The 16002-nt window shown below is 35.7% G+C and overlaps 1 protein-coding gene across 1 annotated transcript; it reads right to left on the reverse strand.

Annotated features, from left to right (window-relative positions):
* Window positions 1–12980: 12980 nt before the first annotated feature.
* On the reverse strand, window positions 12981–13716 carry LOC139899792 (uncharacterized). Its single transcript, XM_071882628.1, has 2 exons — window positions 13521–13716; window positions 12981–13351 (listed from the first exon to the last, which is right to left on the reverse strand). The coding sequence occupies exons 1-2, from the start codon at window positions 13714–13716 to the stop codon at window positions 12981–12983; spliced, it is 567 nt and encodes a 188-aa protein (XP_071738729.1).
* Between the last annotated feature and the right edge of the window lie 2286 nt (window positions 13717–16002).

Raw genomic sequence — 16002 nt, forward strand, 5'->3', positions numbered from 1 at the left:
TATTATGCTTGCTTGAAGGTCTTATTTATAGCAAGAATTCAAGTACTTTAGGTAATACAATAACATTAATTTTGTGTATCAAAATTGACTATCCACTCTATTATATTTATATTCTATAGTATATATTATAACAAATTAAAATTAATATAATAGATTAATTAATATCGAAATTATTTGTTTTAGGTAATAGCATATTTAAATTTTTATAGAGTATATGTTTTTCTCTAATTCCAAAAAGTAAAGCCACCATTCTTCATTGATGAGCTCTAGAGAACAAATCTTATGTGTTTTTTCCAGAGAAAAATTTCTTTCTACTAGATAAAGTCAGCTGCGAGCCGAGCGAAAAAAATGACTCAGCCGAGCCGAGGCACTACAAGTGGAACTATATACTATCTTTACTAAGCCCACTGCCCCTTCCCCTATACCTGGTTGCTTCTCACTCACCAAAGTGTACTTCGTTTCCCGGGACGGGCGGCTCCCTCTTTCTTCCAGTAAGAAAGCGGTAGAAGGAATTTCCTTTTTTATCTCTTTTTCACCTTTGGCCTGGTCAAAGCAAAAAAACCACTACCAACTATGATTTCCACGAGATGCTAGTCGGAGATCCATTATTTACTTATTTCTAACAAGCAGCCAACCGTACCCTTGGCAGACATGTATTCTCTACTTTTCTCCATGATCGATCCAATAAAATACGGAGTATAATAAAATAGGATGACCAAATTTATCACTTTGTGCCCAAGTAACCTAATATCACCTGCATAATTTAAAACGAAAACATAAACCGGGTATGTGTATGGTTTTTCAATTTTTTTCGCGCGAGTCGAGGTTCGAGGATTGTTTTAGACACAAACGCGATTACCCGGCATGTATACAGACTCGAATACTCTTGGGAGAACCCGTTTATCCGATATTTCAAAATTAAATGGGGACATAGATACTCGTGAAGAAACTCTTCTACCCTCTAGTTAGTATATTCAAGACCACCAACACGATCGTAAATGGGTTCATAATTTGTATGATCTCTTTTCAATAAGTTTTCCTTTATTCATTTGTATAATTTTTATACATAGAATAATGAAGGAGAAGAAGAACAAAATGATTGTGTTTTATATATGGAAGTGTGGTATTTGTATAAGTATTTATTATTATTTATCAAACACTCAACTGCAGCAACGGATACATTGTATTCCACCAATCAAATTCGGCCACACGTCCATAACAATCGTTGTTCTCTCGTGGTTCTCGCCCCCACAAGGGGCCCATCCACAACGAACCCACATAGCCCATTGTGGTCGTTGTGGGGCAACGAAACCTCATCGTGGTTGTGCGTAGGGAATGGTCTAATATGTGAGCGTTTGAGGGACATATAAGCACTGATTATGACTTTTCTTACCGCATTATTACTCTTACATACTAATTTTCCCCCGAAATCTGTCGTTTCCTTTACTAACAACTTCAAAACGACGTTTGCCCCCCTGAAATCTTCGTTTTCTTTACTAATTGAATACATTTGAATTTTGAAGATTGCTGACTTGGTGCAAAGAGTGAATCAATTAGCGGTCAGCATGATGATTTTAAAGCGTGTAAACCCATTTATATTTTAAAATATATTTCATAAAGATTTAAATATTTTTCATATAGAATAGAATATAGAATTATTTACCGGAGTATTATTTATTAAAAATTAAAATCATAAAGTAACTAGTCAAAGAAGATAAGAGCTAGCATGAATCGTCTTTGCAGCGTAAACTCCTGCTAAATGAATGTCTTCGCTTTGGCTCCTTTTATGAGAGGACAGAATGGAATAAAAGTAATGAAACGCACGATGGCTACTGAATAACCTCCTTTTACTTTATCAATGCCATATGCAATGATTTTATCAATGCCATATGCAATGATGGAGATGGACTACTTGGAATCAGCAAAATTTTAAAACTACGTAACCAACTGCTTTCACACTGTACGAAAAACATTCAAAGCAAGGACCCCATCAGTTTGGAAGATATCTTGAGAAAAGGTTTTAGCTTTTTTGTATGCGATAAGTAAATTAAGCAGAATTAATTTGCTACCGACTATCCGCGAATTTGACCACCAAACGACGCGAAAATGAGGTGTAAAGATTGCAACTTTCTCCAACCGTGTTACTCACGCGTACGGGCATGAGGTGCTTGTAGGAAATAGAGTACCCGAAAATATACTAATACAACATATTCATTATAACAACCAAATCAAATATAATGAAATACACATACCTTGAAAAGAGTATAACGAAAAGGATATATAACATTTCATGAAGAGCAGCTGAAAGATATTCAACAACAAATGTTGAGCCGAGGCCCGTGTTTGACACGGTTCCCTTAAAACATATTCGTCGTCTACACGTCGTCTATTTCTCGGGGTACAACAGCGGAAGCAGTAATACTGCCGGACTTGAACAAATGCCTAAAAATGTTGTCTTCACCATAGCTTGTAAGTTAATCATATGTTTGTTCCTTGTTTACCCAAAATCGATCGTTTGGTACAAAATAATAGAACTCTGATAGAAGTTACAAACATATTATTCTAACTTGTGGGTGAATTTTTTTCTTGAGCCAAGTCTTCATCTCCCTCCTTACTAGAGAATGAGTCTCTAACTTATATATTAATCGAGGTAAACCAAAAGATGGGAAATAAATGACAATAAAATGTCATTAGTATGCATAAGTTACAAGATATGAAACTAATTGCTACCTTATAACATGCATTTTACCATCAGTTTTATCCATCATGGAATTAATTTTCAACAATTAATTTCCAACAATCCCCCACATGAATGAAATTGATAACCGAAACCAAAGCAGTTACCGAACTTCTCATTCAACTTAGCTCACTTCATTATCACCGTAAGCATCAATATATTATTCATTTACATTCTATTTTGGGTATAAAACATTATGTTATGCAGCCTTGGCCACCAACTACATAACCAAAATCCAAAGTCAATGAAAACCTTATTTTCGCTTAGATCTTTCATTAAGAATGCAACCAAATGAATACTGATCTCCCAAAACACACAAATTTCAGCAAGATTTTTAACATTTGAACCCTACATGGGATTGGTAGGTGTTACCCTTTAAATCTTCCCTTATGAAATGCACTTAGTCTCCTAGCTCACAGTAGACGTGATGTCTTTGAACTGGTATGCTATTTGTGTAGACGACAATGCACTTCGCACAGGATTCTCCCTGACATTGTCAAGTCCTCATAGTCATGTTCATTATGGTCCTGAACACTAGCCTGGTTCTGCAAGCCCCTTTAATTCCCTTTGAAGCGACCCAACTTCTCTCTCACATAGGTGATTTCTTAAAGATCTCCAATAGCCTTGAGCTTGAATCTTTATAAATCATTAAAATCCAAAAGCTTAGCCTCATATAATGTCACTCTTATTTATTGGAATGGACTAGGAAGTTGCCCTCAATTGGTTTTGGAGGTTTATAAACTCCCCACAGTGACCACCCTCAGTTTATACAATTAGGTTATCATACCCGGATTTTGGGATCTCCAGTCAACTGGGTTAGGTTTCCTTCATATAAACTATCATTTCAAGGGCTTTAGTCTCATTCCACAACATAATTTCTTCTCAACTTCATGGTCATCGGATATGAATTTGTTGTCATTTAACTATACAAAGTTAACTAAGATAACCTGCAAAGAGATTAATTGTTCTATTGTAATTATATTGACTATTTCAATCTTAATTACCATCATTGACTTAAAGGATATAGAATTTAACAACAACTAGATGCTTACATTTGGCCATCCAATTAATCATTTATGTTGAATCATGTACTTGATATCAAAAGGCAAGACACCCCCACATATTCATGGTTTTGTGTTCAATATACACAACAAGCTCCACACTTCCATGGTTTTGTATTCAACTTACACAAGTAGTAGGTTAATGCTTATCCTTTCAAAGCTTCCCCCACATGTCTTGTAACTTGATATTTAGTCAACCATAGTCATATGCATCAAATATGATTCTTAATCAATGATGTAGTCAAATGCCCCCACATAAAATTTACATCTTTCGCGATTCAGATTTTAACGGATATTGAGAAATTCTCAGTCATATTTTAGGTTGGACTTAGAGATGTCGAATTAAGAAAACTTAGCAAGTTTTTGCACTCAAATTACACTTGCAAATCTAAATCCAAGTTAAGTAATTCAACTTTAGGCAACTCAACATTCAAAAAGATAGATATCTTTATGTTTGTAATAATCTTCAAAATCATCGATTTCCATATACACTGGATTACTGGATTTAATCCACATCATTAACGTCACTAATTTGGTTTTACAATACATCAAACCCTTTTATGCTGAATGAAATACTGATTTTGTCTTGTCATAAATTATGCACAACGGAATGTTCGTTGTTAATAGATCTCTGCAGGTGATCATCATTAACACGTCTAAGTCTAGCATGCCATAGAATTCAACACCAAAGCATGAGAATAGAAGATGCATCATTCTAATTCCCCGTAGCTTTCTAGTAACTTGGAATCTCATACCATGATTCTCGTAACAATTATTATTAGACAAAATCTATTTGAGACTAAACACCATCACGAGTGTCTTATAAACATTGTCTCTTATTCATCATTCAGTCTTACTTCCTTCGTATGCATAATGATATGCCACTTATGAAGGAGGTATCTTTAATTCTCATTGAAGAGAATTTATCTTGGAAATATTAAAGTCATATCACATAATTCAATTTATCATCACACGATAAATTGAGTTAGTTATTATCATAATCTTATAATGTTCACTCATATAGGGTACATTTAATTATTTATTATAACCTTGACCTCTTAATACCATGTCATTATAATGTACCCCTAACACTTAATCGGACCTTCAATAGAGATATTAATCTCGCCAGACACTGCATTTTAGTGTCGTATTTTTAATTCACACTTGGAATTTTCTCATATTATGACATATCCTCAATCCATTTCATTTAGATTAACATGTGTGTCGGAATCACAAATTTGAATCAAATCTTTCTAAATGTTTTCAAATATAACTCATGTCATTTAATGACATAGCTAACTTCTTTCCACTTATTGTCATGACCCATTTTTAAAGGCAGTCAACTTAAGTCTTTTCTTTTACCACTCCATTAAAATTAAAAATTATAATGCTAAAGAGGGGACATTATTTAATTGATTAATTTTTTTTATTTTCAAAAATAGTAGGTTTATATCTCAGATGAACCAACCAAAACTATTTCATATACTAAAATACAATTTAACAGGTAAAAAAATGTCATGACAATCTATAAAAAGAAGCCTCATACACTGTCATTGTCCTTTTCAATTTAATGATGGGATATGTCGATTCCATCCATGATTATCATTATCTCATTCAGATGATAACATATACGATCAGAAATGATCACCAAGTCATTCTCACTAGTGACTGAACTAATACCGAAGATCTAAAGATCACACCTAGGTTAAACCAAATAGGTTTATCGACTGAACTAATATGGAAGTTCCAATGATCACAGTTAGGTTAAACCAAATAGGTTTCAACCACACATGTTAAACCAAACAGGTATCAACCAAACATGTTTTCCACACTCATGAGATATGCAATATATCCACATAGTTCTCATCACAACCCTTTCATGGAATGCAAATAGGTTCTACAAGTTGAAGAACTTTACATCTACTATCTCATATGCACGTTTCACTAAGAAACTAAAACAATTTAGAATAAACAACAATATGTTCTAAAGTTTTCCGTCAAATAGTTAACAAATACATCGTCATCGAGTAGTAGGTTGTTTATATCTCCTGTTAACTATAACAAAAATTACTTCAAAATCTCACGTCATTAATACATTTATATTCAAAAACCAAAAAAGGTAATAAACCTCTTTTTTTGAATACCACTATATTTCAAGACCAATAAGGTATTAAACCTCATACTTCGAGGACCATTATCTTTCAAAATAAAGAAGGTACTTGACCTTACATTTTGAATACCAATTATATTTCAAACTCAAGAAGGTACAAAATCATATGTTTTGAATACAACAACATTCCGAATGTACTAAACCTTACAACTTAATGGAATATAATCCAAGACCCAACAAGTCACTAGAATTTATGTTTTGAATAAATTTATTCCAAAACAATAAGTTTGAATTCTATTTTTCAAACCATAAAATGTTGTTAAATCCATGATCTAAATTCATTTTAAGAACCATTTCGATAATGTCAATTATCTTTACAATATGCACAGAAATATTTTTTGGAGGGTTGCTTTTACTCTATTTGCTACAAATCGTCGGTGGTGAGTTGAGCACCGTTGTTTATAATTTAATCATCCGTTTTCGTTCGTCGCCGAGAATTAGTGTTTCTGGCTTGGGTTTCTGGCGGTGATACTGAAAAGTAATACTAATCAAACACCAAAAATACCAAATCTCAATAACAGAGATTTGTGCCTCTTAAGAATAACCACAATAATACTACAATATCGATCTTCTTAATACAGTAGAAGATTGTTAAGATTCAGTCAAACTTGAAACTAAAATTACAAGATCATAACAGATGATCAATCGGCAAGTGAAGAGAGAAACAAACACAAACAGATCACCAAAATGAATCGAATGATACAGAAACCCTAAAAAGGGATATAAATATAAATTAAAAATGACAACAATGGTCCCTCCAGAATATCATCTTAAATCCTTAAGCTCCAAGTATTCCAAGTATAACAATCAGCCCATTGAACTTCTAAAAATCATGCACAACTAATCCTTTTTAGTTTAAATCTTTAACCTGAAACTTAACAAAGGACCAAACAAGTAAAAAAGAAAACTTAACAAAGCACCCGACACGAGATTCTTGGAGAGACGCTGCAATTACTTTCCCAAAGCTACCAACTCTATACTCTCGAGAAGAGCCAGCCGTGGTTGATGGTTTGATAGACGGTTTCCGAGTCAAGGAAATGTACACTGACACGGGAAGTGAAGTAGATGTACTGTATGCACATTGCCTTTCCCAGTTACCAAAATGTGTCGGACGAAAAATGAGACAGTCAAACGCCATTATCTCTGGCTTCACGGGAAATACTGAGGAACCTATTGGTAAACTGAAGGCAACGGTCACGGTAGGCACTCAACCTTACCTCCGTAGTGAGGTCATTGACTTTTACGTTGTCAAATCCATGACCACCACAAATGTGATACTGTGAAGAAAGTTCTTTAGTAAGTTCGGTGCAGTTGCCTCCACTGCTCACGGTTTGCTTAAATTTCCAACCCGGAAAGGAGTGGCAACGGTGAAATCCACCCGATACTTCTTCCCGGAAGAAAAGAACAAACAAGTTGGGGAAAACGTCGAGACAAAAAACTCACCACACGTCCTAAAAGAAGAGCGTATGTCAGTTCTCAAAAGGCTTACTTATTTCTCACCATCAATGCCCTCAGCCAGGAAAAGGCCACTCACCACATATGAAGTCGGAAAGAATAGAGATGGTTGGTATCGCCGACCAAAATGGGAGGAGAAATTCATTGATGAGCACCAAACAAATGAACCCTTGAGCCCAACACTCAAACATTCCAGGCCAGAAAGCTGCGAGAGCTCCAACCGAGATGGGACGCCGGCCAAGGGAAACATAAGTGGCTATGCGCCACACTGAAGTTTATATGGATACTACGGTTGAAACTGATCACTTCAATCATAGTTATCTTGATGTTTATGTTATTCTTTTCCAATAAAGAATCTATGTATGACTTTCCTTTTCAGGATGAATAAAAATTTTACCGTTTGCAATAACTTGTTCATTATGTTATTCACAACGTTGTTCACATAAAAATAACCAGCTAGCGGCAGACGAATTCCGGCATCCAGATAAGCCCCATGTGAGTTATTTGTACCCCCTTAAGACGTGGTTATCTAGCCCTCGTCGGTACAAATTTATACTGATAACTGCCAATGAGTAGATGGCATAAACACATGTGACTGCACACTGTGTACACGCCTAAACTAATACAAATGTAGTCTAGACCTACATACGAAGACATGTACTAGTTCGACTAAAAGAAAAATCAACACATAAAAACATACGTTAGAGAGAAACTTCATTACATTCACATTTACATAAGTTTTCATTACAGGGTTCATCAAAAATATATGCAACAATGTGCAGTACAAGATACTAAAAGTTAAAATCTAACAACTACTGCACAGTTGTACCCTCAGTGGCACAGAGATCCTCAAAACTACCGAACCGAATCTCCACCAACGCTTGTTGAGCAGCCTGCAACTCCTACACGGAATTCGGGGACACCTTCTCGGCAATCTCCGGATGTAGGAAGACGGCTCCTCTCACATGATGCTTCTACATCAACTGCACGGCATGAGTAAAATTGGCCGCACCAAAACTCTACAGATATGCCTCAAAAGGCACCTTCACAGTACTAGAGTTGATGGCCTTCTTCAGCACAGAAGGTAAAGCAGCTTGCAACCGGCTACACTCAGCCACGGCTGCATCCTTCGCAAGGGTGGCGAAGGATAGCTCTTTATCATTCTCCTCCTTCTCCGCCACCACCCGGGCAAGCTCATCCTTGACAGCCTTCAGCTGCCCATCCAAGTCACTCATAGCCACCGGGGCTTTATTCGCCTCTTTCTCCCGGGCAAAACTATCCATGACAAAGGCGTTCAGAGTCGCAAACACCCGAGCACGGGTAACCATAACGTCATCCGGGGAGAGGGCAGACACAGTTTGCAGGACGATCGAGGTAGACCCCTTCTCTAGGGCATCCATGCAACCGTCATAATCTAGATCCAGCTGAGAGAAAGCACGAATGATGTCGCCCCCAATCGGGCCATCAAAGTGGACATCCGCAAAACTCTCCAGTGTATATTGCCCGCCCTCTTCTTCCTCCACAATGGGCTCCGTCTCAGCAACCCCACCGCCAGCAGAAGACACAGCAACACCTGCAAGCATAAAAATCTTTTAAGTATAACATGTGTATCATGATAAAAGTAGATAAGAACACCGGGACAAATAAATGTACCTCGGGCTTTCTTCATCCGAAGTTGAGGTAGCTCCTTAATCTTCCTCTTCACAATCGACTACTCTTCAGTAACAGTCAGAGCAGGGAGGACTAAATCAGCCTCATCCCCAGTATTCTGCTCCAAATCTTGTGGAGCAATATTTGGCTCACCAGCCGGATTCACCGGCACACTCTCAAAATTGATCTCCCCGAGATCACCAAATGCCATGGCAGTACTGAACTTCATCACTGTGTTATAAAATAAAAACAAGGTTAGCATGCAAAAACCCTAACTAAAATGACATAACAATTGGCTAGGATCAGTCTCCACCTGCTCCATTGAAACGAATGACAGGCTTGGTGTTCGGATTCAGCCATTGGTTACTAACTCCCCCTAATACGAGCATAGCCTCCGGGTATGGCTGTTGGAGAAACCTAAAGTCCTGGATAGCCAATATGCATGCTTTCTCGGCATCATTCAGTTTTGGAACCGTGTTAGCTCCCTTCTTTACCTCAACCGCCCACTCACAAAGACCGAAAAATCGTGTCGGTAACTCTCTGTTGTCAACAAAAAAGAATGACTCGCGCCATTCCTTCAGAGAAGTATCCATATCACCGGTGAAGTTGAAGAATCTCCTTTTTTTTGGAGAACCAACCAACTTCGAACTTCGATACGGTAAAGCAGTATCGAAACATACGAACTGTAGGGAGAATGTGGTAATAATTCAAGTACATCTCCCACATTACCAGTTTCTGGTATGCGTGCGAATGTAACTGGGCAGGTGCTATTTTATAATGTGTAAAAAACTGGTACATAAATTCGGAATAGGACGGTAATGGCTGCACCATACATGGTAACCATGTCCGGTGGAGGTTTATGTGCTCGATGGGATGTGTCAGGAACCCTTAAAACATAACCAACCAAAAATGGGTATTTTTTCACTAACTCATCAAGATATGCATCGCAAACTTGACTCATTATATCGTTAACGTTCACACAAGACCTAGATGATGATTCAGCGACATCACCGCTAGTTGATGTGGAAGACTGATCCGCCATATATATATATAAGAAAAAAAAGACAATAAACTGACAGGAAAAAGTTAAAAGAAGAAAGAAGAAAAAGGGTACCTTTTTGTGAAAAAACTGTTTGTTTTTTGAAGAAGAAACGATTGAAGATATGAAAGTTGTAAAAAGTGAGAAGATTGGAAAAAGATGGCTATTTAAAGGTTTCAAAGAAATCGATCCAATGGTCCATATTAAAGGATGAATCCCTATGATATTGCTCAAATTAGACATATCTTTAATCGCAATATCAAGTTCTATCGTTATTTATTTCGTGTGTAAACATAGTATTTTTGTTTGTATTCCATTTTATTGTAAAATAGTTAGAATCATTGTGTAATTGAAGAAATATGGAAGATTTTGGATGATACTACTCAGAGATCGAAAAGAAGTCAAAAATTCGATGAATAGTAGAGTGCGCCAAGGAGTGCGCCACGGGTGTGCGCTCAGCTCACTCGTCCAAATTTTGATCAGAGAATTCTGGGATCGAAAACAAGTCAAAAAGCATGAATAGTAGAGTGCGCCAAGGAGTGCGCTCAGCGCACTTTCTCCGCGTACTCTGACGTGTAAAGCAGATCTGAACGTCAACTCGAGCTGTAAAGTGAAATTGTGGTAGGTGAACAGTGCGCGCCGCGCACGTACTTTTGTGCGCTCGGCGCACCCTACTTTTCAGCTACTGTTCAGCCTTTTTAAACCCCTTTCCAGCTTCATTCTTGAGACACCACTACACAGTCATTTTCAGAGGCAGAGGTTACGATTCAAGGTGATCCTTGGAGTAATCCAGGATCACCTAATCCATCATTTCAATCCGGAATCAAGAATCATCAGGATCATCATCCAAGATTGCTTCAAGAGGTCGATTCTTGTTAGTTCAATGAATTCTATCTTTGTTTCCAGTTTGTTATTGTCTTTAAATATGATTGTTAGCTAGTTCTTTTTATGCTTATCTAGATTAATAATCGAGATGTTGATTGTTTACCTTTGTTGATTGATTGTTCTTATGCATGATAATTTGATGTTTGAATACAAGAACCATTCTTGTTAAGTTTAATCTTTTCGATTCAATTAGTCAGTATACTTGTTCAACTAAGAAACACCATCTTGTTGATTCAGTATATTGATTTGCACCTAGTGACAAGTGTTTGCCCGTCTTTTACCAAAAGGGGTAAGTTACGTTCAAACGATTAATCTATATAGGAATGTAAGAACAACTCTTGTAGATACTTTCGAATAGCTTAATTGATATGTGTAGTTGTCTAGGAGAACAATCAATTCCCTAGAATCTGTTATACATATTTTCATTACTTAATTCCATATAACTAACAGGTGTTAGTAATTTGCCTTATCTAGTGACGTTTATAAGGATCCTATTGCTACATTAAATTGATTACTTGGGTTGGGTAAATTGGGCATTTAACCGCACCAAGGGAATGAACTAAGCTAAACCATTAGTTGACATAGGAGTGGATCATGATCAACACATCATTGGCATGATCGTCATTCTAGTCTTTAGGCTAGTTGAATTAATTGATTACAAATAGGAGGTCTTAGATGACAAGAACATCACTTGCGTCGTGTAATCCCGTTTGAGTGTTTGCACAAGACTACTCTTGGTAAACCAATTAATTAGTTCTCATACGTAGTCAATCAATCCAGTCTTAATCCTAAAACAACAATCAACATTCGAGGTTAAAAAGTCTAGATGAGCATATTTGTTTAATTTGATATAAAAACTATCTTTTCATTTTTATAAATCTAAAATACCAAAAATATTGTTCTTTAAACTTATTCCTTTATTGATTTTTCCATCGTTAAACGGCAACCCAATATCTTGTATTTGTTTGATTTCATTTTATCTAGTTAAAACTCAATTTAGTTTATACAATCTTAACTTGCACATATAACTGTCCTTGGAACGATACACGGATTTTACCATTATCTATACTACTACACGATCGGGTACACTGCCCGTTAGTGTGTGTAATCTTTAAAACCGGTATTTTTCATACAACAATTCATATACCACGTTTCACACATCACCCTAAAAGTAATGATTAAAATTGCAAAAGAATGTCCCTCGAACGCCGTTCCAAAAATTTGAAAAATGGAAAGAAAAAAAAAACAAAAAGGGGGTGTGTCTGCAAGTAACTGTCATTTGAGACTGTCAGACATTTAATGCACATCCAATCGGAACCGTGGGTCACACTCTAGACGAATCCAACACACTCTCGGAACTACCATGTCTTTCCAGCTTAAGTGTCTGGTCTCGGGACAAGCACGTTGGCCCGGAGCAATACACCATCCCGGAACAAGCACACCGTCCCGGAACAAGCACATGATCCCAGGGCTAAGACGCGAGCAAGCTGCATGCCACGTTAGCCCACGAATCTAGGAAAGTTTGTTAAGATCTGTTTGTTATTCCCATGAAAGGGACAGGTGCCACGTCGACCCTCGGGATTAGCAAAGTTTGTTATGAACCATGAAAGGGACTTGTGCCACGTCACCATTCCTTCACAACACCTATAAATACACGAACAAGAGCATTCATTCCACACAACTGGATGCATTAATGTTACTCTGCCCTAATTAATTACAGTAACATCTCTCCAGCTGATAATATAATTTCGATAAAGATTCCGGTCATTATCGGAGTTACTCTCCACCTTAAGATATTAACTTATTCGATTCCGATCGAATAAGGTTAATCCCATCAACTGTTTTACGCTCTTGAAATCCAGATTTTAAATTAGGGTTTACACAATTATTGGAGTTAAAACATTCGATTCACTCTTTTCTACAAATTAAGTACTCAAACCCGAAATCTATTTACACTTAACGATTTTGGTTTGTTCAGGTGTCTTAGCAACAAAAGCAGAACTTTGAGATTTTTGGCCAATAGTGAGACTCTTCCTTTGATATAACAGTAAATGTTGTTTTAACATTAGGAAGAGGATTAGTCATAAGAAGATTACTTCTTATAGGCTGGTAAACCTCATCAAGTCCCATAAGAAACTGCATAAGTTTTATCACACTATTATGTTTAACAAAATCAACATTAGCATCACAAACACATTCAAGCAATTTAATAAGAGCATCAAATTGTTTCCACAAAGTATTCAACTTATGATAATATTCAGAAACACTAGAACCTCTTTGTGTCAATGAATTGATTTGTTTATATAGATTAAAAGTAATTGAACCATCAATTTTGTCATAAGTTTCTTTAATTTCTTGTCATACAGTAACAAAACTATTAGAAATTTTTTTTCCCCAAGTACAATTCATCTGAGATAGATGTAAGTATCCATGTCAATACCACATAATTACATCTATCTCATTGATTTAACAAAACTTCTTCCTTTTCATAATCACTTCTTTTACAAGTTCCATCAATAAAACCTTTTTTGTTTTTAGTGTTTAAAGCAAGAAGCATAGCTCTGCTCCAAACACTATAATTCTCTGTTCCTTTCAATTTTAATGACACAAGTGCAATTCCAGTAGTATCACTAGCATGCAAATACAAAGGATCACCAAAATCTAACTTAGTAACTAATGTAACATAAGTATCACCATCAACATCATCATCTTTAGCCATGATAACAATAAACAGAACAGATTAAACAATCAAACAAATCAAATGGAAAACAAGAATTAGACAAATTCAATCAAATAGAAAACAAATTAAACACAAATAATCATGCAAATAACATAAACACATACACAGCCAAGTAACCTGTAGAGATAAAAAAAATTAACCAAAATAATGGCCAGGAATCAACCAAGTGCTTGATCAGGTATTCATACGTTTCAAGAACGTAAATCAAGAGTTGGGCACTGGGATTCAGTCAAACAAAGGGTAATAAAGAAAAAACAATGAATAAACGCGAAACTCCCCTATTAGAGAATGAACTCTAATTTGATGACAAGAAGAAGAGAATAGAAGAACACGAAGCAGCGGAAGACGTATCAATACACCAGAAACAACCAAGAAAATCAAACCCTAACCCTAATTTTCCAAAATTATGGTTTCAGATGAACACAAATAATTTCTTCAACAATAGATTGAAAAAATCACCAATCGAAGCCGTTCATAACATAATCAGAACCGACCGCTCTGATACCTTGAAAATTAATACGAATCAAACACCAAAAATACCAAATCTCAATAACAGAGATTTGTGCCTCTTAAGAATAACCACAACAATACTGCAATATCAGTCTTCTTAATACAATAGAAGATTGTTAAGATTCAATCAAACTTGAAACCAAAATTACAAGATCATAATAGATGATCAATCGGCAAGTGAAGAGAGAAACAAACACAAACGGATCACCAAAATGAATCGAATGAGGCAGAAACCCTAAAAAGGGATATAAATATAAATTAAAAATGACAGCAATGGTCCCTCCAGAATATCATCTTAAATCCTTGAGCTCAAAGTATTTCAAGTATAACAATCAGCCCCTTGAACTTCTAAAAATCATGCACAGCTAATCCTTTTCAGTTTAAATCTTTAACCTGAAACTTAACAAAGGACCAAACAAGTAAAAATAAAGCTTAACAAATATTTCAAGAATCAGATTACATAATTTATCAGATATCTACGGTTTTTCTGTACCATGTTCCGCTGTCAACTTCGGGTTACGATTTGGAACTAAAAAAGTTAGGGTTTATAGTTCGTTCGTTGGTCGCGAGTGATTCCGATTTTCCTTGGTCACTAACACTGATTGAAGATGCACTTAACGGCTAAAATACCTCGGTATCACTATCTTATTCATACTTTTCATTTTTTTCAGTTTCTCAATTATTTTTGCATCTCTTTTGCTACTTCTTTCAGCTAATTGATGTTTTTATTTATGATATCTTTGGTAGTAGTTGTTTATATAGATTGTTTTAATTTATCTCTTAATTTATTGTTGCTTTTTGTTACTATGAAGGTGTTTGGCTCATACAGGTAATGTTTGTGGTGCTGTTTTTTTATGTTTCGTTTTTGTTATATAAGTTCGTATTCAAATTACGTATCATATTTGAGTTGTTAGTAGTTGTTTATATTAATTGTTTTTCACGATCAGTGTAATTATAGTTAGGTTTTGTGAGTTGATGTTCTTTCTTATGGTTGTTGTAGATCAACCAAATTTTCTTTTAGTATTGTCATTGTTTGTCTAATATATGATTCTATGTTGTTTGCCATTCTATTGTTAGTAGTTCTTTATATAGTCTTTGAATGGTTGCTACTGTTGTTTGTGTTTCATTGATTTCGATAAAGGGTTATATGATCGATATTAGAACCTTCGGTCATATTGTCCTCATGATGCCAGAAAAGGCTACATCAACAAGAATAATTCGTTTTTAATAATTACATGAAGGCGTGTGTTACTTTATCGTTTAAATTTAACTTACTACCTGGAACATCTTTTTTTTTTTTCCAGGTGTACGTGTAACGACATGGCAACTAATCTATGGGAATGACCATCTTCTTTATGTGTTCCACATTCAGCAAGGACAACAGGTTTTTTTTCCTTATCATGATTTATGCATACTGTCGATTAATATAATTTTGTATGCATTCATATAATTACGTCAACTACAAGTTTTTTCGATAATATTGTCGGGTTAAAATACTGATTCTCAAAGTTATATAACATAAAGGGTTTTGAGTGTCCATTTTACCATTTGACCCATTTAGATTATATAGTGTCAAACTGAGCATACATTAATTTAAACACTAACATTGTGACTTATTAAACGATTTGCCAAGATTTTGGGTTCTCGGTTTTCTATTGCCACTTAATCAAATGCTTTTATTATTTTGAATGTACTAATTTTTATTTATGTGGTGATAGTGTTCTTAAATGGCTGCTGTTAAAAAAATGACTTTTG

This window comes from Rutidosis leptorrhynchoides, chromosome 3, assembly GCF_046630445.1.
Source record: "Rutidosis leptorrhynchoides isolate AG116_Rl617_1_P2 chromosome 3, CSIRO_AGI_Rlap_v1, whole genome shotgun sequence".
Lineage (NCBI taxonomy): Eukaryota > Viridiplantae > Streptophyta > Magnoliopsida > Asterales > Asteraceae > Rutidosis > Rutidosis leptorrhynchoides.

Coding starts and splice junctions, on each gene's coding strand:
- LOC139899792 (XM_071882628.1), bottom strand. CDS start 13,716: ATGGCTAAAGATGATGATGTTGATGGTGATACTTATGTTACATTAGTT. Junction 13,352..13,520: donor AAACACTAAAAACAAAAAAG/GTTTTATTGATG, acceptor CTGTATGACAAG/AAATTAAAGAAACTTATGAC.